The sequence below is a fragment of the Motacilla alba genome, chromosome 5 (genome assembly GCF_015832195.1).
Source record: "Motacilla alba alba isolate MOTALB_02 chromosome 5, Motacilla_alba_V1.0_pri, whole genome shotgun sequence".
Taxonomy (NCBI): domain Eukaryota; kingdom Metazoa; phylum Chordata; class Aves; order Passeriformes; family Motacillidae; genus Motacilla; species Motacilla alba.
Window position 1 is genome coordinate 26,831,754 of NC_052020.1, and position 26,987 is coordinate 26,858,740.

The 26,987-nt window shown below is 42.6% G+C and overlaps 1 protein-coding gene across 4 annotated transcripts; it reads left to right on the forward strand.

Moving 5' to 3' along the window:
- The first annotated feature begins 841 nt into the window (after positions 1 to 841).
- ZFYVE1 (zinc finger FYVE-type containing 1) lies at positions 842 to 26,419 on the forward strand. Of its 4 annotated transcripts, XM_038138030.1 has the most exons (13): positions 842 to 1,172; positions 1,282 to 1,304; positions 2,270 to 2,806; positions 14,669 to 15,173; positions 16,976 to 17,190; positions 19,228 to 19,334; positions 20,146 to 20,254; positions 20,822 to 20,919; positions 21,018 to 21,135; positions 21,468 to 21,638; positions 22,411 to 22,591; positions 23,084 to 23,197; positions 24,272 to 26,419. In XM_038138030.1, the coding sequence occupies exons 3-13, from the start codon at positions 2,309 to 2,311 to the stop codon at positions 24,502 to 24,504; spliced, it is 2,349 nt and encodes a 782-aa protein (XP_037993958.1). In that variant the 5' UTR covers positions 842 to 1,172; positions 1,282 to 1,304; positions 2,270 to 2,308; the 3' UTR covers positions 24,505 to 26,419. The 4 variants fall into 4 exon arrangements, with proteins under 4 accessions (XP_037993958.1, XP_037993957.1, XP_037993959.1 ...); XM_038138029.1 differs by having other exon boundaries at positions 844 to 1,304; XM_038138031.1 differs by lacking the exons at positions 842 to 1,172; positions 1,282 to 1,304 and adding an exon at positions 1,312 to 1,835.
- The last annotated feature ends 568 nt before the right edge of the window (positions 26,420 to 26,987 follow it).

Consider the following 26,987-nt stretch of genomic DNA (forward strand, 5'->3'; position numbering starts at 1 on the left):
ATGTCCACTGAAGGAAAACAGTGCATGTCCCTCCTCTGGTGAAGTAACCACTAGCATTTGATCCAAACATCCAGCTGAAAACTCTTGTCACTTTAGAAGAGAAATTGCCTGTGCACTGGCTATGCTACAACAAAAATATTTTTGCATATTATCTAAATCAGCCAATGAAAAGAAATGCAATATTTTCTTGTAGCACCCCATGAGCCAACATGGGGTTGGAGCCGCTACTGCCCTTACATCCTTCCTCACCGAGTGGTTTCTCTGACCATCTCTGTCTGGCGTTCCCCTCCCATTCCCATGGCTCCAGTCTGTGACAGTGAATCTGCCATTTCTTGGCAGGTGTGTGCCTCTATTTTGGACCTGCAGCCTCTTTCAGCTATGTAAGTGATGGCTGTTTACCCATAGGTTGAAGCTACAGTCGTGAAAGAAACCCCAAAGGCTGCAATGACAGTGACCAGTGGCTCTCTTTGTCGAGACTTCGTTTAAACCCATGAGTGGCAGATGAGATTTGAGCGCCAAGTGCTCTCTTCTCAGCTGGACACAGTGATCCATTCATTTACGAGATCCCGAGGCCTGGGAGCAGCGCCTCGTCGTTCTCCAAGCGGTGGGAAGAGCTTCGCTACGAATTTCATCCCTTTAAACCCTGCTGTGGCTGTTTACACTCGTCCGGCGCAGCTCCTTGAGGAACCCAGGCAGGTGTGAGACAGTGGGGCGAAAACAAAACGAGGGGAGCAGAAAACCTGGGCGTCACCGCGCCTGCCCGCCACGGGCACCGCGCGTCCCGGCCGGCGAGACGAGTCCGGGGCGGTGCAGCCCGCGGACTACAGCTCCCGGCGTGCCAGCGCCGCCCCGCCTTCAGCTCGCCGCCTTCCCGTCTCCGCGGTGAGAAAATAACCCCGAAGTTCCCCGCGATCAGCTGATCCCGGCTGACAACGAGGGGAGCGGGCGGAGGGGGCGCGGGTCCTGGCCGGCCCTGCCCCGCTCAGTTCCCCCGGGCGCCCCGACTGCATGGTCGACCCCTGGGGGAGGAGAACCGGGAGATCCCCCCCGGGCGCAGAGGGGACGGGGAGGGAGGAGGAAGCCGCGGCCGGGACCCGAGTCCTTAGTCACCGGGTGCCGGCGGGAGGAAGGGGAAGAAAGGTGGCCGCCGGCTTGTAAACAATAGCCCGGCTCGCGGCGCCCCGTGCCGCGCCGCCTTTGTTCCCGGTCCCACCGCGGCTCCCGCCCGCTGCCGCTGCTCGGCGGGAGGAATCCGGGGCTTTCCCCTTCCCGGCCGGCCGGCGCGGCGCCGGGCGCAGCCCCAGGTAGGTCTGGGCGCGGGGGGAGGCGCCGGCCGGCACCGCCGTTACGTAACCGCAGGCGGGTGGCGGGGTCTGCCTGCAGCCCCCGCGGGAGGACGAGCCACGAGTGCGGCCGCCCGCGGGGCAGCGCCCGCCCGGGGCCGCGGGAGTGGCAGGAAGAGGGGGCGCCGAGGGTCATGCCGGAGCGAGAGGGGCTCCGCGCTGGCTGGGAGCAGGGGAGGCGGCCCGGAGGCAGCGGTCGAGACAAAGGCGGCGGCGGCGGGGTGCGCAGGCTGCCCTCGGCGGGCGCTGGTCTCGGGGCTGTGCTCTGGCAACTTGGGGCGCAGAGGGAGAGGGAAGAAAATCCGTCGTCTGTCAGCCTGACCGCGGTAGCGATCGTCTTCTAGTGTTACTAGAAGGAGCGCACAAAGAGAGCGGATTTTTGTTTATCTGGCGAAGCACATCAGGAAATTCCCTGCAAATAAATACTGTGAACTCTCTGAAGGAGGAGCTTAGCTGTGGAGTGAAAGCAGAGAATTTTCTAGTCTTGACAAGGTCCTTTTGTGTGTGTGTGTACATATATATGCATTTTTGCATTTCTGATGCCTTTTTTTGTCTCCATGTCACCAGTTGTCTCCGTTCTCAGCTTCAGGGAAATACTTGCTGTATCTGTTGAAGTACATTAGGCTGGGTTTTTTTTCTTGTCACTGACAGTAGGTTAAACAGCTAAGTAGAGAAAGAATGTATACCAGCATTTGGGTATAATAATACATGAAACCAGCCACGTTACAAAAGTTTATTTTGGAGAAAGAAAACTTCATTAGCATTTAACAACACTCTTCCTGCAAGGCAGGTCAGTGTATGAATCTTACAGAAACATATATTCATTATTTAAAATTAAGTACAGACAACATTCCTCTTGTGTTTCTTTCTTTTGTGGAAATAGTAAATTTGGAACTGATTTTTACACATATCATTGTTTGGAACAGAAACAGGAGGGAAAAACGTTGCTTTAAAGAAACCTGAAGATGAGTGCCCACACGCAAACTGTGGAGAAAGGACAGAACACGACACTCCTGTGCCAGGAAAGCTATGTTTGCAGTGGGACAGATGAAGCAATCTTTGAGTGCGATGAGTGCAGGAGCCTGCAGTGCCAGCGTTGTGAAGAAGAGCTGCATCAGCCAGAAAGGTTGCGGAACCATGAACGGACCCGTATAAGACCCGGCCATGTCCCGTACTGTGACTCCTGCAAAGGTGCCAATGGGAACATAATGCATGCCAGTATGACGGGCTCAAGGCAGATAGCAGCAGTGAGGTGCCAGGTGTGCAAAATCAACCTCTGTGTGGAGTGTCAGAAGAGAACGCATGCTGGGGGGAACAGAAGGAAGCACCCTGTCACCGTGTACCATGCTGGCAAAGCCCAAGAACAGGAAGAGGAGGAGGGGATGGATGAGGAGACCAAGAGAAGGAAGATGACAGAGAAAGTTGTGAGTTTCCTCTTGGTGGATGAAACTGAGGAGATTCAGGTAAGAGCTGTTGTGGTTTGCTGTGAACAGGCAAGATGCTTTAGTTTCTTTCTTAGTCTAAGAGGCTGCTGTGATGTATGGTTAATACTTGAAGTGTAATTGGCGGCAACGGTAACAGAATGATGGCCAGGTGAAGTACAAGTGCCGCTGAGCATCTTGGGCTGAAAAGACACAGTGCCTTTGAGTGGCCCTGCTCATGGGTTCCTCAAAAGGGCAAGTTCATTAAAACCTTGTGTGTGGCAAGAGCCTCCTCTAAGAGGCTTGGTAAGCAAAGCTGGTGAAAGAATGGACTCTGTACTGAGACACACACAACTAAGATATGAGCAGTCTGTGCAGGATGCTGCTCGTTCCTGAACAAAATTGAATACATTGTATTGCAGTAGGTGTCCTGCAAATAGGAGTGCTGACAGACAATTTCCTGCTGCATGACTAGGAGAGGGCACTGTACCAAGTAGTGCTAATGCAAGACTAGAGCCCATTGCTACCATTCAGCACCAGTAAATCCATCTGATTTTTAGGAGTAGAACAAAATAGAAGTAAGTGTCCTAAGTGTTCCACACAAGTCCTTCAGACACCATGGTTAAACTATATTGCTTGTCACAAATATTATTACATGTTAGCCTTTTGTTGAAAGAGGGGGAAGTTGCCATTGGGATAGGTCTGCTGATAGAAATGATAGGAACTAGTTGACAAGGAGCAGCCCCCCAGGAGGCACTATTTTAGAAAGTCTAGCATTCAATATATGCAGTTATGGAACTTTCCTGTTGGCTCTTACATTTGGTAAGCATTTTAGAAAGCAAAATATGTGAAAGCCACGGAGCATATTAATTACACAACTAAAAATTGAACTTTGTTTTCTGCCTTTCAGTGTGCATTCCCTATGTTAAACCTCATTCAGGAGCCACTGAAAGAAAATGTATAGTCACCTGGAGATTCAGTATCAGATTGCTCTAATTTAACATGCTCATGCTACCATCATTAAAAAAATTGTGATTATATTCTTATTGTTGATAGCTATTTGTATCCATCATAGTAACAGTTGATGTGCCTGTCATGCATCACAAGGAAACCTGACTTAAGCATCTCATATCTATTCTATGCTATAGAAGTGTGTGTACATACATATATATGTACAGAGTAATTATACAATAATATAGAATAGTTGCAAGGTCATATGTTTGTTAATTCAGGTGTACTGATTGCTAAACTGTCATGGCTTTTAAAGGGGAAAGGGAGGAAAGGATGACAGTCCTTATGGTGCACTGACCTAGAACACACACTGTGCAGGACAGCAGTGACTGTAAACTGAGTGCTTGAGTTTCAGGTCTGTAGCAGTCTTAAGTTTGTATGCCTCCAAGCCCTAAGCACACACTTATTTCCTTGTAATGTGTGACAGATGCAGCTATTACTTTAAGATACAGACTTTTCAATAATCCTCTTCTGGCCACTAGAGCAAGCTCTGAAATGCCTTGGAACAGGAAAGCTGCTCACAAACTGTGTCTGTGTGTGGTTGTACTGGTTTAAGTTATATTTATACTCATGAATCTGTAAGCCTTATTGAGGTAGACCTTTGGCTGCCTCCTGCAAGCAAGTGCATTTGCTATTTAAATGTCATGGGCAATAAAGCCAACTTCCTTATTGGGATAGCAGTGGTCCTTTATCAGATCATAGCGATTTGGTGAGAACAGGGTTGAGTTGAAAAAGCTCTCCAAAAATGATCTTATTTCACTATCAAGATGTTGAATCAGAATGATCCTCTCTTCCTCACAGCTGAATATGTATGTGACATCTCACAGCCAGTATCAAAGCAGTTTGAAAGATTTCAATGAAATTATTTTCTGACAGCTGGAATTTAAAGAGTGCTTGCTATTACAGTATAATTCTGCTAGTGAGCATAAGGGCCTTTATTTAGAAAGGCCTGTCAGATGCCACAGAAAATGTCTTCAGAGCTAAGTAGTTGTCTTTTGCCCTTGGTAATACTGAGGAGCCAATTTAGCTATAGGAAAGTGATTATCAGTCTCTTATTTTGTGCTTGTCATTACTTGGGGAGAAATCCTTAAAATGTTCTTTATTTAAACCAACTTTTTGTCCAAAAATGTCAAAATATTAGTAACTTGAAATATGGAGGTTCGGAGTTTGATAGTGTGTGGCTTTTTAAGCTTGAGCAGACAGGATAAGAATTTAACAGAATTATGTAGTTCAGCTGTCTTTAACTGTTAGTGACCTTTGGAACTTGAAAATTGTTGCATTGGTTGGGAAATAAGAGAGGAAACTGCTGATTTGCTATTAATGGTAGATTCTGCCATAGCAATGCTAAGAGCTACAAAATTACAAATGGTAAAAGCTACACTACCCTTACACCATCCCCCCCACAATTAGATGGAACTAGTTAACACTGCTGGAGCAGCAGATGATGGATTGAGATAATCACTCATGTATATTTGTTTACAAACATCTAACTTGAACACAGGGCTAAAAGATTTGTTTTTTAGTTTCCTTTGGAACCTGGAGTTGTTAAGCTTGAGTGATTATGTTTAATCTCACTGTTCCTGTTGGCTTCTTGGAGGTGGTAGCTCTAAAACTGAAGAATATTTATAGTGTGTAAGCAAATGACTGATCTAGTTCTAGATCCAGAAGCAATGTGGATTAATCCATAAGGTGCTGTGCCTGTGCAAATTGGTTCAAGGGAGAAATGGAAATTCTCAGTTTGGGTTCAGCACTACACAGATACAGCTATGATAATTCTGAGATCTGCATAATTGTCTTTGTGCCATGTTGCACAGATGTGCTGGCCTGCTCGAAGCTTTTTGTGCTTTGCAGGCATAGCATAAGCTCAGAAAGCTGAGGACTTCTTGTGCTTGTTCAAATCCATATAGGCAGAAAAGGTCCCATTTTAAACCACTGCTTGTTTTTAGAAAACTAATGCTAGCTAAAGTTTGTATCTGTGAAATACAAGCTTCCCTGTGATGTTCATCATAAGAGCACTGTATCTGAGCACCTCAAAAAGAGGTTTGCTATCTTATGTTAAAAAAAATCTTGTTAAAGGTTAAATCCAAGTTTGTACTGCAAGTCTGTGGAAGAACAGAGAGGGAGGTTGTTGCTCATGGAGCCCAGCCCCAGCTATCTCACACCACACAGCGCGATGCTTTGCAACTCTTGTGAGTTAGTCCCCAGGCATCCTGACCTACATGATGAATTTTTTCTTCCTTCTTCCAGGACTGTTTTACAAACTGGCATCACCTGCAGTTTAGACCTCATTCTAGGCTGTCTTTCTCAAGCTCAGTTATGCATTTTCTCTTTACACAGTGCTAAACTTTGGGCCTTATCTATTGCATATCAAAAGCTGAGGCTTCAATCAAATTGTTCTTGATAACTGCTGCATCTGTTTGTTAATTGGCCCTGACATAGTCTATCTTCCTTGCTCATCTAAGAATGATATTGTGGGGATTACTTCCTCAGTCAATTGCTTTGGTCATGTCTCTTTTTACATCTTCCACTTACACTGCTCTCTTTACGTCTTCCACAGCTCCTCTTTGCCTTGGTAGATTCAAACTGTGTGCCTTCTTTTATTATATGTGTATGTCCCTCAATTGAATCTCCTAATCTGCTCTGCCAAGATGTCAGCTTTCCTTTTTTATCTCTGACTTCCTGGATTCTCAAACAAGCATCATGTTGTCAGTAGTGCTGCCCCTTGCACACAGGAGGCACTTCCCGTAAGAAGTCAGAGTCAATTAAATGTTTTTTTTTAAATTTGTATATCTGTTAAGAAAAACACAGTGAAATACAGCAATAAAAACATGACTCAGGTTGTGATACTTGTTTCAAATCCTGGGGCTCTCATACTGTCCCATGAACTTTTCCACTCACCTGGATCTCTCTTTGTCACTGATATTTGTGCAGTTTCTGGAACAGTTTCCATTTTTGCTTTGCCTTTATGCAATACGCTTGCAAAAGAGCTCTATAGCATAAAGCAGAGTTATACGTCTGTTGTACAATGAACTTTTATTTACTACTGCTTTTGAGGCAGGGCTGAATGCTTAACAATGCATAAAAACATTTTTATCTTGGGGAACAGATGTCGGGAGCTCTTACCACAAGATCAGAACTTGGTTGTAGTGTCACTAATGGCTTCTATGATAGCACTTTGTCCAAAGCCCTAATTGAGGACTCAGCACATCTGCTCAATAGAAGTAGAAAAAGTCTTTAATTGACCCCAGAAGATAGAGAACATGATTGGTTATTAATAATCTGCCTTTGAGTTTGCTCATCTTTGACCAGAAACTAGCTCTGTCACAGGAAATTATCCAATCTGTGAGTTGCAAACAAAAATAAAAGGTACTGACTTTGTAGTCTGGCTTACGAAGGAGACTAGAAGAAAAGAAAAATCTTCCTCTATCTAGTCACAAAAATAATTTCCCCAGCTGTGTAATTATATGAGGAAAAGAAGCATACATTTATTGCTATGGCTCCCCTGAGATACCCATATGAGCTCCCTTTCTTCAGTTTGCAGGGTCTTTTTGTTGTGCCAATAGATATCTCAACTTCCTAAGTATAGCCTCATGCCTTGAGGTTTTTTCTATTCCTTCTAGGAGGTCTAGACACCTAAAGGAGTAAGGTCTTCCCCTCAGCAAATATGAGCAACATCTATGTAATGCTTTTCAGTCAGTTAAGATAATGCAAAAGGACCCATAGCCCTTATTTAAATGCAGACCATTTTGTACAATCATTAAATAAACTGTCAGTAACAGCATAATAGTCCATGTGTCCTCCTCTGTCCCCTCATGTTAAAAAGTTACACGTACATAGTGATGACTCTGCAGGGTTGCTAGCTGCTTTGCTTTTCTCACTCCTGTGAGAAAAGCATGTAAACCTGATGGAAAAACTGTGATGTTTCCTTATTATCTACTGATTAGAGCTGGATAAAGTCTAGGGATGAGAGAATGGAGTCTCTAGGAATGCTTTTTCTTGTCAAGTATTCTTTGTCCATTAAATGGGAGATAATGTATGTGTTCTTTTATGGAAGAAGGTCATGATCTCTTAGTCTGATTTGCATTTGTCTAGCAAATAGTGCTAGTTCCTGTGACACTCTCGCTTCATTTGCTGTTGGGGGAATGTGTTCTTGTTCTTGTTTGGGTTTTTGGTTTGGGTTTTTTTTTTTTTTTTTTTTTTTTTTTTTTTTTTTTTTTTTTTTGTGCTTTAGGGTAGCATAGTCAGCTGTAAATTTCTGGGAAATTTAGTCCATATCCTGTAAAATAAGGAGTCACAGTGAGTATATTTGTCATGGATATAAAGGAGGAAGAAAAATATTGAAGGATCTGAATTTTTTAGGCTGGTGTGATCTGTTGGATCAGGGTATGTAATTTCTGCCCCTTCATACTGTTGATGTGCTGTAGATGAGTTTTCCTCCTCTTTGTGCTTCAGAGGAGTTTTCTTGCCAAAGTATTTTTGGGAGTTATTTAGGAATTTTTCTCTTATTACTTTGTTATTTTTCAGTATTCCTCCTATCTCAGTCTGTTATCAGTTCACCTAAATTTAAGTGCACTGTTTTTCTGTTTTTGGAATAAAGTAGTAGAGAAACTACTCAGCAATTGCTGGTTAGGAGTATTCCTTTTTCCACTGGACATAGACCAGTATTTTGAAGAGTATTTTTAGAAGGTAGGAGAGAGAGCCCTCCATTTAACAAACACAGCTCCTTTGACAGACTCAGGCTGACTCTTGGCTATTTTTTTAACATAGCCACTTAGAACTAGTGCTTTTCCCTGGAACCAGTCTTGCACCTTCTTCATGATGCAGCACTCTTGGGCATTAATTAAAGTCAAATGCTGGGCTTCTTTCCTGTCTCTTTTGTCCATCTGCTATATGAGTGCTGCTGCTGCTGTGAAAGGAAGAGTCAGTTGTCACTGACTCGGGTGAGAGAGCCTGCAAGCCACTCTGGAATTACCCACACTTTCATTCAAGATGTTCCTGAACTTAGTTCAATTTCTGAACTAAATAGTCTTGAGGGGGAAAATGGGGTGTTTTAGTGTTTCCCCTGCTGTACCCCTCTTTGCACTTTTCCAGTGAATCCATTTGTGCTCTTGGATGCTGCCAGTAGGAATGGGATGTGAGTGTTTTGGGGTACATTCAAGAAAGTAAAACCAGCTTGCTGTCCTCTAGCCCTTCTGTCCTTTCCATTGCTTTCACTTTCTCTTTTCTGCAGTGATCACTGGGAGGCAGATGTCATTGCAGTACCCACTTCTGGCTTTTTTACCTGGGTTGTTAATGCTTTGCTGTAGAATCCCATAAAGGCAGAAGACTGAGTCCTTTGGCCTGCCTGGTTCAAAGACCCTGAAATTGGGAAAATAACTAGAGTAACTGTTTTCTAGGAAGACTGCAACTGTTATACAGTTGTAAATCCCACTCTTGACAAGGACAGTGGTATAAGTAGTGTCCACATAGATAATTGAGTTACTCTTAGTATTTACAAAGACAGTATGAACTTGCTTGTTAACTTGATGTCTTCTGGGCAAGTCTCTTCACGTGGATGTGGTCTCTGCTGCTAGAGCTGTGACTTTGGGGTGGTAATTGTGGCCAAATTAACATCTACAGGATCTTGAAAGGTATTTAGGCTACAAACCCATGATTTCTGCATTATTTACTGTTCTCTTTTAGGGTTAGATGATACTATTATGTTAGTGTGATTTTTTGCAGCAGTTGCATTCACCTCCAAGTCTTTATTAGTTTTCAGTCCTTGAAAAAGTACTTTCTCAGCAAGCAAACAGTTTAGTGGACTTTTTTCTGCTTTCAGAAGTTTGATATAACTTAGCTGTCATCTACAAGGTTAACTTACCTGGTAATAGCAATATTTCAGTCAATATTGCCTCTTGGGTTACAGGCAATACTGGATTGTTGTCAAACTGGGTTACCTCCAATCTTCTTAATTTTTTTCCACCACTGTCTTCAAATGTTTAAAATAGGATCTCTTTAGGTAGGGTTGTTAAGCAGGACTTAACTCTTCTGTCTTTGCCTCTCTCAGTGTTCTATAATAGTAGACATGGGCAGCCTCTGCCCTTCATTGCAGGGACCTCTTAAGTTCTGTCAAAACTCATGCTGTTAAGTTCCATACAAACCCATGAAGATACTAAACCTGAACAGGATAATTTTGGTCTGAAAAATATATTCAGTTAGGGACAGTATTGTCCACAGGTATGTGCTGTGGCTGATAACAATTCTCAACAGAACCCATAGGTGGTACTGCAATGAAGACAAACAGGAAAAAACCCTTCAGGTTAAGAAACACCTCTAATACAAATGTTTTTATCTGCTTGAGCCAGACCTGCATCCACATTGGGAATAAGATCAAAGTGTGAGAATCTAACCTTAGATCCCTGTAGCATGTCTGTTCCCTGCTTTATTTTGTCCTCTCTTCATCTGGTGTCAGGTCTTCAATTTGGGCTTGAGGCTCTGTAGGGCTCCAGACCTGAAAATACTGATTCCCACTGTCAGCTTGGCTGAGATCACTGAGGACAGTTGTGATTAATGTGTTTAAGTGCTCACTGGATCAGCGTTTTGTGATCAGTAATATCAGTATCATATCAGTAATATGTGATAAGTGATTAATAACTTACTCTTGAATACCAGATTGGAACTACTGGTATGACATACACAATTCTATAAACTAATCTGTTGACACAGCCCTTTGCAGAAACTTTCTCAGGCTACTGTAAAACATTTACTTGGTAAAAAGTAACTCATTGACCAGTAGAATTAATGAAGTCTAATTTCTGGGATGTTTTCTTCCCATTATCCAGTGCTTGTCCACATTTTCTCTCTTTTGAGCAAGAAGCAGTATGTGGGCTGTCATGGCCCAGCCAGCATGCTTGCTGGCTAGCGTGTGTGGGCATGACTGCTCAGCTTGCTGCTGTGTCTTGGAGGTGACAGGGGGTAGACATGAGACATGCTCTTTCCTCAGTAAAGTTATTGGAGTCATTCTTTTCTACTCTGTTGTCCCTTTTCATCAAACTTATAGGAAATTTGTCTTTTAGAGGTACTTATTTCTGTATCAAATTGGAGTAATTAGATTATGAATTTTAAGTTACATGTGGAAGACTTGAGTAATGGCATAAATTATATTTTCCATGGAAAGTCATGCAGAAGAAAAGGTATAGGAGGCAACCTAGGGTAGAAAACTAGAGATGCTTGGACTTAAAAGTCAGCTCTGATTCTTCTTGAGCACCTGCTTATGGTCAAAATCTCTTGTTTGGAAGACTGAAAATCAGAGGAACTAATGAGCTCCTGAGGTCACTTTCAACCTGAATTAGCCTAAGATCTTTGAGGAAATAGGATTTGAATTACTGTGGTTTAGGGATTGTCTCACAGCCCTGTTGATGTTGTGGGTTTAATAGCAGAAAGTTTCTCTTCCTCACAGGGAACCATCTTTTTTGTCACTTGATAACAAGAGACACTTGTAGATATCAACAAAAATTTCTTCTGGGGCAAAAGTATGGAATTTCCAGATGCATTTTTAATAGCCTGTTGCACTTGAGCTGCTGGGTTAAGCCAGTTACACTTCTTTGCATTTGTGCACTGCCTTTCCAGGAGTCATTGTGAGGTGCCCTGCAGAGATGTGAATTTTGGTGGTGGCACTTTACTGTGATGGAGCTTATTCTTCTCAGGTTAGTCTTACTGGCTGTAGTTAAAGGAAGAAATCCGCTTTATAGATTTCTCTCTTATTTTCAATGTATGTTGAAATTGTGATTTAACGTTCTTTTTAGAAGAGAGTCTCTTAAGAGCTAGAGCAAAAGTGTAAATGAGTTGCAGGTACTAGAAATGGCAAAATCAAGAAGGGGCTGAAGAGATATGACTCATGTCTTGGTTTAGACATACACTTTTCGTCCTTAATTTACTTTGGTGTGCAACATAAGGAAGGTTTCATATTTATCCTCTGCTGTGAACCTCAGAGATCTGGAGCTCTTGGGCAACATGGAAGTGGACACAGTTATGGAAACGTGAGCCCTTTGCACATGCAACAGAAGGTGGTACCATACCAATTTGTTTTAGAGATGAGAACCAAAACAAAGAAGTGGAGATTACTGCTTTGACACTACACCCACTCTGACTTCAAATGTCTTAAAGGAACTGTCCAGTAGTCCAATTTACTTCAAGGGAAGTAAATTGGACTACTGATATGGAGGTTGTTGTGGTTTGTTCTTTGAGAGTATCATTCCTGCACTCAGCATTGATTGAAGTTAACTAGTGCACAAGAGCAAGGAGCACCAGTGATGTGCAAGTGTATTCAACTTCAAAGGAAAGGGCTTCTTTTGGTCATTTTGGTTTGGTTTTGGTTTTGTTCCTTCTCCTCCCACATGGAATTTATTGTAAGGATGTTGCAGGATCCAAAATTATGACTAGGTTCTAAAAAGGAGGATAGATCTACTGGTTCTCTACCAACCGTGAACATCTAAATGCAACCACTGCTCAAGAAGTTCTTGGTCATCTGACTTCTGACACTGGTAAAGTGTGCTAGGAAATATTTACTCATCTCATGTTTTAAGTTCTTCCTCATTCATTACCAAGTCCTGTGAGACATAAACATTGGAACAGCTAGATTTTGGTGCATTCTTGTGCTCCTGGGTAACTTGTTTGTTCGAATCACTCTTGAGTTCTGTCCTGAAAGGAGGTCTGCAAAGAGCCTAGAAGGGGATAACTTAGAAGGGCATAACTTTGGGTATGTGATTTGATATTTGGTGGAACTTTGAGTTCATTCCTGTCTCTTAACAGTGGGAATATATCTCAGATTTACTCTTATTCCTGTTGTCCCTATTGTCCTTTGTGTCTCTTGACATTATTGACTCAGCCCATTCAGCAAACTCTCCCAAACTGCTACCAAAGTAATTACTAGTGCTGGCTAAAAGATCTTAGCCATTAATTATCCTGCCAATACTTAAGCAGTTGTTTGAAAACTGGTATTTTTTTGTGTTGTCCAGGGAGTACCTAACTATTGACTCTGGCAAAAAGGACTGGTCGCCTTTTTGGTGAGAAGTTTGGGAGGTGGGAGTTAAAACCAAAACATTTTTGAAGAAGACATTATCATACTCCTTTTTGGTTATATACACATAACATTTTTATATTGTCAAATATTTTGAATGTTTTTAGGAGCTATTCCATGAATCAAGAACTTCCTTTCTTCCACAGAGACATCTTAAGAGACACTAAGCAAAACTGCATCCATCATCTAAGCTACCTTCCTGATGATCAGCTAAAAAGCACAGCTACCAAGAAAGCACACCCTTTCTTGTGCACTTTCTTGTGTAATTTCAGTGTATCTTGATGTTCCCCCACAGACACCAGGAAAGTTTCTCTTGAGAGTATTTTGATGTCTCTTGTTTCCTGTTTTCTTCTACACTGTGAGGCGGCCTTGAATAGTTTGAGTCTTTGAGAAGCTACTGCCAGCCCACAGCCCACAGGTTTTCTTTGTGAATGCTGTTCCCAGCCACATCTGGCACACTGGCTATTTTTTATGTTTTTGGCACACTGGCTGATTCTTATTTTCCTTCAAAGTCTAGGTGCTGTTGATAGATATGACCAAAGCAAATGGGGCTGGCTGAGCCTTAAGCTAATTTGCTGATATACGAATAAGCTTGTTCAAAGAAACCATTTATTACCTCATTGCCTTTCTGGTTCATAGACTGTGAGATCTTCCAATTGTACTCGCAGGATGAAAATAGCTAAGAGCTTCCAGAAGTTAAGTGGCAGGTGAGAGGGGATGGAATCCCTGCTCTTTCCAGTTGATGGAGATTCCTTGAAGAAGGAATTGAGATGAAGAAAATGAATTTAATCTTTCTCAAAAAGTGCTTTTGTCATATTTTTCCCTGTCATATAATATATGGATAAAACCTGTTGGAAGACAGAAAAGTAAGAGGTAAACAAATGAATGAAGCATGAAACCTGTGAAAGCCAAGGACCTATTCTGCAACAAGATAAGGGCAGGCTCTTGTACAGAGCCCTAGCCCATTTCACCGCTTGTTTATTTGCTCCTGTTGTTCCAGTATCTGAAGAGAAAATGCCCTGTTCTTTAGCCTAGACAGTACGGTGCTTGACACTTAAACTATGTAAAGCCAAAGGGAAGTTACTTGCACTTCTTCTTGGTTTTGTATGTGTATTCTTTAGTTTTATTTTTTAATGACAGTACAATACAGTACATTATAAAAGGGATCATTGAGGTGGCACTTCTGCGAGAGCCAGTTTGACCTGCTTCAAGCACCTGACTGCAGTGCACAGTTTTGCTGCTTCTTCTCTACTCCCACTTTCCAGCTAAAGGATTGATCAGCTGGAGAGCAGTGGGAATAGGACAGTCTGTGTCTGAGAGCCCCTGGCTGTGGATAGGTGCAGCACAAACGCGTGGCAGAGATTTTTTGTACCTAAACAGGTACTCAGCCCTCTGTGGATGAGGCAAGTTAAAGTGGTAAAAGCAATCCCCTCTTTCACTCCTTGCCAGGAGACCAGTGCTACTAAGAAAGTCCGCCATGCTCCAGGTGGTTGTTCTGACAGATTTGGAATTAGCATTGTGCTTCCTTGTCTGAAAGGGCTGTCTCAGAGAATGGGGTGAGGTACTATAGAGTTGAGTCCAGACATAATCACAGTGAGGCATGTTCCAAAACAGCTACATGATGGAACAACATAAATCCCATCAATGTGTGCATTTTACAAAACTGCATTCTAGTATTTTGCTTTGTACTTCTTGGTGCTTCAAAAACTTATGATGAAATCTGAAGAGGAGGTAATCCCTCTTTTTAATCTTATGAATTCTGATACCAGCTATGTCTTCAGTGTTGTCTACTCCAATTACATAATTATAATATTTTTCTCTTTTTGTTTTGGAAGGTAAGGAATGAGGAAGACTTTATTAAGAAACTGGACTGCAGTCCTGACCAGCACCTAAAGGTAGTGTCCATCTTTGGGAACACAGGGGACGGCAAGTCTCACACCCTTAACCACACTTTCTTCTATGGCCGGGAAGTCTTCAAGACGTCTCCTGCCCAGGAGTCTTGCACAGTTGGAGTCTGGGCAGCCTATGACCCTGTCCGCAAAGTGGTGGTCATTGATACAGAGGGCCTGCTGGGGGCCACTGTCAACCTGAGCCAGAGAACACGGCTGCTGCTGAAGGTCCTGGCCATCTCTGACCTTGTCATCTACCGTACTCGTGCTGACAGGCTCCACAATGACCTCTTCAAATTCCTTGGTGATGCCTCGGAGGCTTATTTAAAACATTTCACCAAGGAGCTAAAAGCTACCACAGCTCGCTGTGGCCTAGATGTTCCTCTGTCAACTTTGGGTCCAGGTGTCATCATCTTTCACGAGACTGTGTACACCAAGCTACTGGGCTCTGGTGAGTAGGCAATTCCAATTACATTGTGCTAAACACTGTCTGTAAATTATCAGGTTGCATTGAATATTCAGCATTCTTTACTACCATGTAAAAATGTGATTTGGGTTTTGCTGTCACTGGTTTCAGTCTGGGAACCAGGCTGTGGAACTAGAAGAGCATTCCCTCTTCCAAATCAGCTACAATAATCCTCTTAGCCAGCTGAACATCAGCACTGAATAGTAATGAGTTCTGCCAGCCACAGGAGGGGTCATCATACAAGTTCATGAGTATGGGTGATACAGCAGATGAAGGTGAAAACTGAGGCGGTGAGTTGACCCTGGCTGGATGCCGGGCACCCACCAAAGCTGCTCTGTCACTCCCCTCCACAAGTGGACAGGAGAGAGAAAATATAATGGAAAGTTCATCAGTTGAGATAAGGTCTGGGAGAGATTACTCATCAAATACCATCATGGGCAAAACTGACTTGACTTGCGGATATTAATTGAATTTATTGCTGACAAAGTCAGAGCAGGGTAATGAGAAGTAAAATAAATCTTAAAACCAGTTTTCCCTCATCCCTCCCTCCTTCCCAGCTCTACCTCTTCCCCTGCCAGTCACGAAGGAAGACAGGGAACGGAGTTATAGCCAGTTCATCACACATTGCTCCTCCTCAGGGAGAGGAGTCCTTCCCCTGCTCCAATATGGGATCCCTCCCATGGGAGACAGTTCTCCATGAACTCCAACATGAGTCTATCTCAAAGGCAACAGTGGCTGAGGCTCAGTCCTGCTGTTTGTGAACATCTTAAAAGCTGTCTCTTGTGTCATAAATACCTTAGCAGTCCTGGCTGATCCACATTCTCATTTTGGCTTTTCTAAACAGTGAGGTTTTAAACTAGTAGAAGAACTTGACGTTCTTTCTGGTTATTTTTGGAGAAACTTATTAATAACTTTTAACTTACCTATATGGCAGGTCCTTTCCTTATATACCAATCTGCTGGTTAGCAATTCAGCCTTTCATGAAGTTGTTGACATTTGCTGTTTCATCAGTTCAGCCTTTAGGGACCCATGAGGACACTTTGCACCTATATGCAAAGTCAGGGTCACAAAAAAAAAATTTTATGGTCACTTCTGATCACAGTAGGAATAGGAAAGAAGCCTCTTAGCATGTACAGATATGCAGAAAGCTGTAAGCATCTGTCTCAGTGGATAATTGAAGTAAGTGTGTTTATGTAGTTTTAGGACTGGGAAGATGGGGTCTGCCTTATTCTGAAATGTACAGCAGGTACTTGGAAGCAGGCAGGAGAGTGTGGTTGGCTCTGTGGGGTCTGACCTGATGTGGCCCGCTCTGAAGTGCTTTGCCATGTACAGGTTGTTGATAAAGGCTTGGTCTTCCTTGCTCCAGGGCTGGCATGGAGAAAAGGCAGCCCATGTGAGGTTCGTGTCCTCCACTTATCAGGTGCTAGGAATAGCTATACCAAGTTATGGTCTGGTGAGAAGAACTAACAAATGTGCTGACATTGTGTTTCCTTGTATTATGTCCTGACTTGCTCCTTAATCTGGATATCTGTGTCTCAAAATCTAGATGTGTCTGGTTTTATGTGAGAAACTCCGTCTTAGAATTTAAAGCTGTGTATCACAAAACAGAGACTGCTTTTGGAAAGTTTCTTTTCCTTGTTTTAAAATATAATGGTAACTGCATTCCAGATGTATTAGAAAATTTAATTAAGAAACTAGGTCTATGTTGCGTATGAAAGTACTATGCAATTGAAGTATTGTTTTAAACAATCAGTTGTAAATGAACTTGCTGATACTCTTATATATAGATCATCCTTCTGAGGTTCCTGAGAAGCTCATTCAGGATCGGTTTCGGAAGCTAAGCTGTTTTCCTGAGGCTTTCAGCTCAATTCACTACAAGGGAACAAGGACATACAATCCTCCAACAGATTTCTCTGGGCTTAGGCGAGCTGTGGAGCAGCAGCTGGAGAACAATACTACTCGGTCACCTAGACAGCCTGGGGTTATCTACAAAGCACTAAAAGTAAGTGAAGAAGAGTTTGTCACAGTGTTTATTTGTACCACTGTTGCTATTAACTCAGCTGTGGCTCAGAAAGGCAGAGCACCTGAAACAGTGATGCAGACTTGCATGCAAGCCTTCCATGAGAATTATAATTTTATCTAACAGCCAGGGAGGCTGAGTAGTTTTTTTTTTTTCATTTTATTTTAAAACAAGCACTCCAGTAAAGACAATGGAAGAAAAATTAGAGCCAAACTGAGCAAGATCATAAATCGGAGCTGGGAAGAAAAAAGTAACTGATGCTATGAGTGACAAGCACTTTATGACAGGGATTGACAGAGACCTTCGAAGGCTTTTTTTAAATAAAATTCCTAAAGTTGGCCTCAGCACAAGAGGAGGAAATGCAAGAGACTTGGAGAGAGTTAATAGCTGGCAAAACCTAGCAGTGAGTAGTATAACCCAAGGACTAGGAGGCAAAAAGGAGGAAGGACTTGTGCTGGTAGCTAGGGAACAGGATGGGATCAAGCCAAATGATGTATTACTTTAGAGCAAGTGATTTTCTTAGATGGTTCACTTTGCTAGGATGTCAGAGGGATTTTTGGGTCTTTAAATGTGCAGTCTTTCCTACAAGTTTCCACGTACCACTGCCTGATTAACATAATATTTTCTTTGGCCTGAAGAGCATAGTTGTCACTGGGGAGGGGCAGGACATATCTGCAGAAGGAGGTAGCGTTAGCAGTCTTTTCTGGTGTTAGTCACAGCTGTTGGAACAGATAATTCCGGCTGCTCTGCGTTAGTGGTAGCTGAAGCACAGAGGGAAGTGTCAGGGTGGCATGTACTCAGTTCTTTGCATTTGGGAGCAGACAGGCAGCAAGGGGAAAAACAGTTGGCATCATTAATTTTAGTTTAACTTCTAGGAGGTTATTGCATTAATCAAGTAGCCTGGTTTCAGATATAGCTGCTGGTATACTTAAATTCATGACCAGTAAAGTGTTTGCTGTGTTCAAATCACTACTGACTACAAATGAACTTCTTTTGCTTCACTTGCTGAGGACACAAGACTTTCTAGAGATTTCTGTCCACTTCCTCTAACTTTTGAGTTCATTCAAAAGTATCAGTATCAGTCAAGCTTAGAAGAGAATGTAAAGAAAATTTCCTTGAAATTATGCGAAATAAAATGTCTAAATAGAGTACTTATCTGAGGGAAGCTGTGGTGAGAGAGGTACACACACAAGTCTGTGTGCATGTGCAGTCAACCCTTGTTAGACAGCTAAGATACACCCACTCCACCTACCTCAACCCTGTGAGGGGAGGAGGAAGAGAAAGGCAGGCAGCCACTATAGAAACCTCAGCTGTAGGAAGAGTTTCAGCTAGATCTCATGCCTTCAGACTTCAGAGATCTCTGTCAAGATAAACTGTAGCTATTTGCTTTGTTCCACTGCCTTTTTTTTTCCCCCTAAACATAACACCTGAAAGGGCCGAAAAAGTTAAATGTGCCAAGACTAAGGACTGATTTAATCTGAGAATGGATGTTCCTAGGAAAGGGTACAAATCCCTTTGTCTCAGTTTTGTCATTTCACCAGAGAAGAGCAGTTGTTCAAGTGGCTGGAGGAAAGCTCGGGGCAGCGCTTTCTGAGCCAAGAGGCAAAAAATGAGTTCTCATGAACTGTGAGAAATGATCCTATGAGTTTCTTTTCAGAGCTTTCCAGAATACAAAGCCCATTTAGCAAGAACCCTGCTATTTTGAGTATGGATTGGATGCACAGAGGTGGATGCAATTTTCTACCGCACATTTCTACTACAAAATTCAAACTAGGGACAGGAGGAGAGGAGAGCAGAGAAAAAGAGCATCTTACAAGTATTCAAGTCATTTCCATACAAGTGCAAGATTGCCTTCTTGGTTTGTTTCCAATCCTTGTTTTGTTTTCCAGGCTACTTAGACACACTTGTTAGCTGTGTACTCTCTCTGCCTCCCCTGCAGTAGAGGAATCCATGCTTTTACTTGCAAATGGTCTTCATTGCCCTTAATCTCTTTCCAGTTCATTCTTTTTTGTTTGACAGGCTCTAAGTGACCGGTTCAGTGGGGAGATCCCTGATGACCAGATGGCTCACAGCTCTTTCTTTCCAGATGAATATTTTACGTGCTCCTCTGTGTGCCTCAGCTGTGGGTAAGTAGATGAGAAATGCTTCTCCATCCTCTTAGAGGATAGTGCTGCCCCCACCTGTAGCCACAGAATGTAAAGTTTCTGTGACATCTTGACACCTGACATCATCTACCCTCAGCTAGTACTTCCGGACAAAATTAGCTTGAAATTCAACTCTTATGTGAACTGGACAGCCCCTATTGCCACATCCCAGCTGGATGCATGGTTTTTGCCCACTCTATTTTTGTGCATGACTACAAACCTGTGCTGCCCATACATTTTCCCATATGCAAGCAGGGCAGGAAGAAAGGAGTGTCTAAATAAATCCCCTAAAATTTCTTATGATGATTTTTCCTGACATTTTTATTGCCCAAACAGTATGAACAATCCTAAAGCATACATCGTGGAGTGGGGCTGTATTCAGTGACTAGGTCTAAGTGGAGTTCCATATTTGATTAGATCTTGTCTTGTAGCTCTCTGGAAAGAGCCCCAAGATTGAGCCTGGAAGGGCAGTAGATGGCAGTCAGTGCTCTGAGTCTGGGAGCTGTATAGCAGCACAGTATTGTGGCCGGTTATGCTTCTTTTCTGATGCTGAGCATTTTCTGCAGTGAATTGTTGTGTGGTGCTGCTTTGTATGGGAAACAGTTGTTACACCTCCTTCTGAACAGCCTGCCTTTCAATAATAAATATATCATTGCTGTATGTACAGTTGAGAAGATGGTTTGAGATGTTGCACAACATCTATAAAAATGCAAGACAGCAGTAAAAGTGAAATGATGGTGACATCTGTCCTGTGTCTAAGAACAACTACTCATGGGTTGCTCTTGCATCTCAGGTGTGGCTGTAAGAAGAGCATGAACCATGCAAAGGAAGGAGTCCCTCATGAATCCAAAAGTCGATGCAGATATTCTCACCAGTATGATAACAGAGTCTACACTTGCAAGGTGAGATACAAGGACAAGGTCTGAAGAATGAAAAAGGAAAGGATGACCAAGTAAATGAGGAATATTACAGGCATGTGCCTGTTTTCTTTCTTTTTTTATTTTTAGTGTCAGAGGTGCTCATAGCCTTGACAAGAAAAATTGATCCTTACTTGATTTGTATGTTTGCTTGGAGAGTTCATCAGCTCTGTGTGCTATGTGTCATTTTCTAGCTAAATTTTGAAGCTGGCTGCTCTTAACCTGGATGATGTTGACCTTTTATATATTTGACATAGTTACTCTTATTTGCTTATGCCCAGTGCTTGGTATTAGCCAATTTTTCTGAAGGATCTGTGCAGGATACAGGAAAATATTTGGCTACTATCATGGTCATTATTAATGTAGAAATACTTGCCTGATGTTATTATTTATAGTGGGTTTGGTTTTGCTTTGTTTTTAAATGAGTTCTCATGAGTGCCCCTTTGCTGTGGACCCCTATATGCTAATTATATGCTTTACGTGGCCAAACAGCAGCCAGATGTAAATTTGGATTCCAAATAATGTAGTTTTAATTGAGCCTTTATGTTGTAGGCCTGTTATGAACGAGGGATGGAGGTCAGCGTGGTGCCAAAAACCTCTGCTTCCACAGATTCCCCTTGGCTGGGCCTTGCCAAGTATGCCTGGTCAGGGTGAGTACTGCAGCTGAGATCTTTCTGCTCTCTGTGGTCTCTGTGCTGCCTGGTGCACGGGACTTGCCAGAGAGGTGACCTGTCCTCCTCCTGTGCAGGTATGTGATCGAGTGCCCCAACTGCGGGGTGGTGTATCGCAGCCGGCAGTACTGGTTTGGCAACCAAGACCCTGTGAACACTGTAGTGAGGACAGAAATTGAGCATGTCTGGCCAGGGGTAAGTCTGGTTGCTGGATAGTCTTGGTGTATGCGTGCAGCCGTGCACATGCTAATTTGGTTCTTCTGGATGTTGATGGAGAAAATAGATTGCCTTTCATTAAGCTGGTCCCTGCTGTTCAAAACAGACTTTGCAAAGGCTTTCAGACATCTTCGGGCTATCTTGAAATGGCTAAGTTGCCAACCTACTTCTGTCTTTCAAAGCAGGGCTGGTGAATCTTTTACTCCTGCTTACCCTCCAGTTTATCAGGAGTAATGTGTTGCAGAGCCATCTGAATCTAAAAAAAAGGTTTCCCTGTTTTTAGTCTCACATCAATATCTGTTTCATTCCAGACTGATGGATTTCTGAAAGACAACAACAATGCAGCCCAGCGTTTGTTGGATGGCATGAATTTCATGGCTCAGTCAGTATCTGAACTTAGCCTGGGACCCACAAAAGCTGTGACCTCCTGGTTGACAGACCAGATTGCCCCAGCTTACTGGAGACCCAACTCTCAGATTCTGGTAAATAGCAGCTGCTGCAGAGAAAGGCTTTGCCTAGCTAAAACCCCTTTTCCTTACTCTTTAAGTAATAAAGTACTTTGCAGATTCTAAATGCTTCTTTGTTTTACTGCAACAATCCCTACTCCTACAACTTTGAGAAAACTAAAGTGGTCTCTCCTCTTCCCATTCTTGACTTAGCCAGAGAAATTATGAACAGAGACTTTGCCCAGCCCTGATAAAGAGACGGTTTCTCCCTGCTCTTTGTGAGCGGCTATCCCAGCAATATCACAGTAAATCCTGGCTTGCATGAAGTTGTTTTTCAAAGCAAATAATCAACATCTTAAATCTGGCCACTGCAGTTGATAGTATTATTTTTATAGATTAAACTCGGGTTTCATACCAGATGCAAAAAGCTGACCCAAACAGTTCAACTAGGAAAGGATTCCCTGTGTCTTGCAGGAATCAGATTCTTCTTCAATGAAAACTGCCTTCTGAATTCTTAGCCCACACAAAGGTCAAATATCCATCATTCAGCCCTGCATGATATGGCTGTGTTTATTTGTGATTGTGAACAAAGGGATCACAGCAATATATTGGCTTAACCAATATACACCTACTGTTCTAAATCACTTCCCTGGGCTAAAGTTGTGGGGCTGATAACACCCAAGTCTTGTTTGTAACTGTATTTTTCACAGTTTCAGTCTGAAACTTGCCATCCTGGGCTACTGCTCTCTGTTTTTTTACTTCAGGAAGATCAAATTAACTGTTCTTCCTTCTGTGTTGTTCTGATTAGAGTTGTAAGAAGTGCAACACGCCTTTCAAAGATAACGACACAAAGCATCACTGCCGGGCCTGTGGAGAGGGCTTCTGTGATGGCTGTTCTTCCAAGACCCGTCCAGTGCCTGAGCGAGGCTGGGGACCAGCACCAGTGCGCGTGTGTGACAACTGCTATGACAACAGGGGCATCCAGTTAGGTAATCTTGAGTTGATAGTGACAGAACTATCCCTGAGCACTAGCCTGAAGTCTTTGTCCCTAATTTCTGGATCACAACCATTTTCAGTGATGTAGACACTGTGGTTCACACTAGGTTTCCAAACAGTTTTTGGTAAGGGAGCTGAAGAGCTTAATGCCTTTTGGAAGAAAGATGACCCTACCAGACACCTGAACTGCTGACAAAATTATTTTCTAATTGTATCTTTACTTTGTTTTCCTAGCAACTGCTAATGGTCTGGTCCTAACATTAGAGCCAGGGGTGCATATGTTACAGCAGACTATATATTTTGTCCATTATTGCTAAAATGAACACTCTGCAGTCCAAGATTGCGGATGGGGAACATAAAGGCTGAGGAGAGATTACAAGTTGCCTTTTGGGTTTGCTGCTGGCTTCGTTAATGTAAATTAACTGAAACTTGGCCAAAAGGGTGGTGGACTTAGGTGTTGAGCCCTTCACTCTTGTGTCATGCAGATGTGGCTGAACTGCCTTCAGATGAGGAAGGGGGTACACTTATTGCCAGGAAGGTGGGCGAAGCTGTGCAAAACACGCTTGGAGCGGTGGTGACAGCCATGGACATTCCCTTAGGTGAGTTCGCTTCTGTTCTGATGGGGTTTTTTTGTCTAACAGTGATTTTGTTTTCAAAGAGCAAAACTTGTTATTAAACTTTAGGAGTTTGTGTGACAGGCTGGCCCCTCTATGATATCACTATTGGTTGAGAGTTCTACAGCCTTCTGGACCTCTTCTGCTTGATGTTTCCTCTTGGTTTTCAGCATGTTGTTTCTGCAGATCACACTTTCTCTTTTCACCCCATTATGCAAAACTGTGCACCAAGCTGTGAGTAATTCAGCTCCCCTGATGGATTCACTGCAGTGACTTGCCATTTGAAGTTCCCTAAAGAATGGCCAATTAGGAAGCATTTTATCAGGTTTGGTTTTCTTTCAGAGATGCTGAGTGTCTTTTAAGTGTGTTCATGGATACTGCTGATACTTCTTGGTACTTCTGAGGGGAGGGCTGAGAGTTTGAAGCTGTCCAGGTTGGTAAGGATGAGGAAGTAATTTGTAGTCTGATATTTCATAGTGAGCTTAGAGCAGGGAACCTCTGCTGCTCTTTTTTGTGTTGGATGGCAGTTTAGGTATGTCAGCAAACATTTCACATTTGAATCTTCTGTTGTTGCACCTGACTTCCTACTCATTGCGCAGATCATTATTCAGCTGCTTTGCCTACAGCATGTCTGGCCTTTGCCTTTGTGGGTGTTTGACTCAATGAAGGGCAGAATAAATCCTTTTCTCTGTTCACACAGTGCATGCATTTCTGAATATTTGGTTTGGTGACTTGGTGGTTATTTTGGCCACAGCTGAAACTGAAGGTAGGGAAAAACAAGTGTCTTAACTGTGGAGGAGTCTGAGTAAGGCAAGATGCCACTATTAAAAGAGACACAGTTTACTCTTTGAAGAGAGGCAGAATGTGGGAGAAGGGTAGCATACCTGAAATGGCTGCTCATTGCACTGAAGGATTCTGTCAGTAGGTCATGTCCCCCTTAATGGCAGCGCTATGACTTGCAGTGTGTGAGTGCCTCCACTGGAGTACATTCTTGATATGCTCATGCTCATGGATTATTTTGTTCTTCTTCTTTCTCATCCCACCTCACTTCCTCCCTAGGTCTGGTAAAGGATGCTGCCCGACCTGCATACTGGGTACCAGATCATGAAATCCTGCACTGCCACAATTGCCGGAAGGAATTCAGTATCAAACTCTCCAAGCACCACTGTCGGGCCTGTGGCCAGGGATTCTGTGATGAGTGCTCACATGACCGCAGGGCGGTTCCCTCTCGCGGATGGGATCACCCAGTCCGAGTTTGCTTTAACTGCAATAAAAAGCCTGGTGACCTTTAACCCCAGGCTGCTCTCCAGATCTTTGCAATTCCTTATGTTCTCAGGGTTACAAATGAAAATATCTGGTCTCCCTTTCACCTTCTAACCTGTTGCAGCCAGAGTGCATGTTTCCAGTTTCTGGCCTCCTCTTGTGTTATATCCATCTTGGAACACTGGGAATGAGCTTACATTCAGCCTCTAGGTTTTAATTTCAAATTAACTGGGAAAGGGAGGGAGCTCCCTTGCAAATGAGCAACCCAAAATCCAGTGTATTTTATTCCAATTTAAAAAAACCCCAACTATATATATATACATATATATATATCAACTATGTATAATTTAGTATATTAAGAATATGGTTGAATATGAAGCTTTGAGTATTCCTAGTTCAAATGATGGATGGTGGTGTTCCTTACTGTATTGGATCAGAATTATGGCCTTCTAATTCTTCTTTTGGAATGTCTTGCTGATCGTGATGTCCTGTGAGGAAGGTTTGAACTCTGTGCTGCCTGGAATCTCCAGTGTTGCTTTATGAATTACACCTGGTAGTTCACCTGGTAGCCAACTCTGCATCTAGAGGTGCTGCCCTTCTGGCCATGGAAAATTAAACCCAGATTTATTAACAAGTTTGTTTGAACTGTGATATGAGCAATGGTCTTGCAGTGCAAGAGGTATCAAGTTAACACAGACTCCCTGGCAGAGACCGGTAGAGCTCTGAAAGGTAAAGCAAATCCTACTGGCAGGAGGGAAAGCATTCTGATCTTGCCATTTCAACTTCAATACCAGATCAAGAGGTAGCAGGGTTTTTCTCTCCCTGACAATGTTTTCATGTACTCAGGTTTTCTTCAAGGTTCTCTGCAAGATCATTGCAGTTAAAAGTTTTGTGCGGAGCAGAAGAGAACAAGTTTTGTAGGCAATTCTGAGATACAAAGTTTGAGTTGTTTGGGTTGTGATGACTTTCCTTTCCCCCCATTTTTTAAGTGATCCTATAGTCTCTGAAGCCTCTGTGTTCTCAGATATGGTTGCATAGAAACTGCACAGATTTGACTTACTTTCTTCTAATAATATGAACTTACAAATCAGCCTGGAAAATGGGAACCTTTCTTCTTTGCTCCTAGCAACTGGCACTCACTGGACTCATCCTTTTACGAAAGGACTGCAATGAATTCACTGGTATTATTATGAAAAGCACCACTTAACCTAACTTATACTGTCATGTACTGTGGATTTGTGGTTCCACTTATAAGAAGTATGAGACCATTGTGGATTAAACTGCCTAAAATTCTCCCTTCTTGGCTTACATAGACAAAAATTCTTTCACCACATGAGAGTTGCCTCCTCTTGGAGTGGCTGGAGTTTAATGCAGTGTCCTGCAACTGTGGTATTTTTTCCCCATCTTATTAAACGTGCTCTTGTGTGATGAGATGCCCAAAACCCTGTTTTAAGACTGTGTTATTAAATTAACTGCTATAAAGAACTTTATCTTCTGAACAAGTGTACTGACTTTCCTTGCAACAAGCGGTTCTCACTTTGTCTCTGAAAGACCATGCTCACAAAGTGTTTGTCTCTTCACACCTACATCCAGCCTACACAAGGAAGTAGACTTAGAAGATGTTCCAGGACACCTTCGGTACTGGCCAAGTTTACTGCGGACTGTCTTATGTTTTTGTAAGCAAAAGTCTGCCATAAACTTACTGTTGTCCAAGTAAGGGCATGAGTAGGTAGAAATCCTCTCTTAAAAGATATTCTGTACATCTAGCATAATTCTGTGCTTCAAAGTATTCTTTATTTTTTTAATGGGTGAGCAATGTGTTCTTGGTTTGTAGGCTGTGCCCTGTGTGCTGTTTATGCATGTAACTTTACTACCATGTTAATGCACAAAGAGAAAGCAGCCATGACATTCCTTGTATAAAATCTTTGGCATCTGTTTCAACAACTTGTCTGATTATTTTTTCCTTGTCAAAGCAAGAACTACTACTCAATCAAAAGGAAAATGCTGTATAAACATTTTTAATATATATGTGGTCTTAATAACTTAGCAACCTGTCAGTATCAGAGTCCATTCTTCTGGATAGGTTATCCTGGACCTGAATCTTCTATGATGTTTCTCTACAAAGCAAGTCTTATATGTTTGGGATCTTTGTTTTCCAAAATGAAAAAAAAAAATCTAAGGTTTAAGTTCTCTGCTGTTTCCTGTACAAAATAACGCTTATTTTTTCTGGTACTGTTTGGTGCTGTGAGTACACAGTATAGAAGACATGAAGGAAATGGAAATCCTGGGGAAAAAAATCCCTAAAGCATCATGAAAGCATATTGTGTTTGGGGTCGGACTGTCAATAGAAACCTGTGAGAGTTCTATTCCTGAACTATTAGGAGAGATGCTTTATGTTATGGGTAGCACCTACCAAGAGCGAGTTTTTAGAAAAGCTGTCAAAAGTTCACAGCAACATTGCTGAAGCTATGCAAGAGCACAAATTTTGAGTTTCATAATGGCACCATGAGAC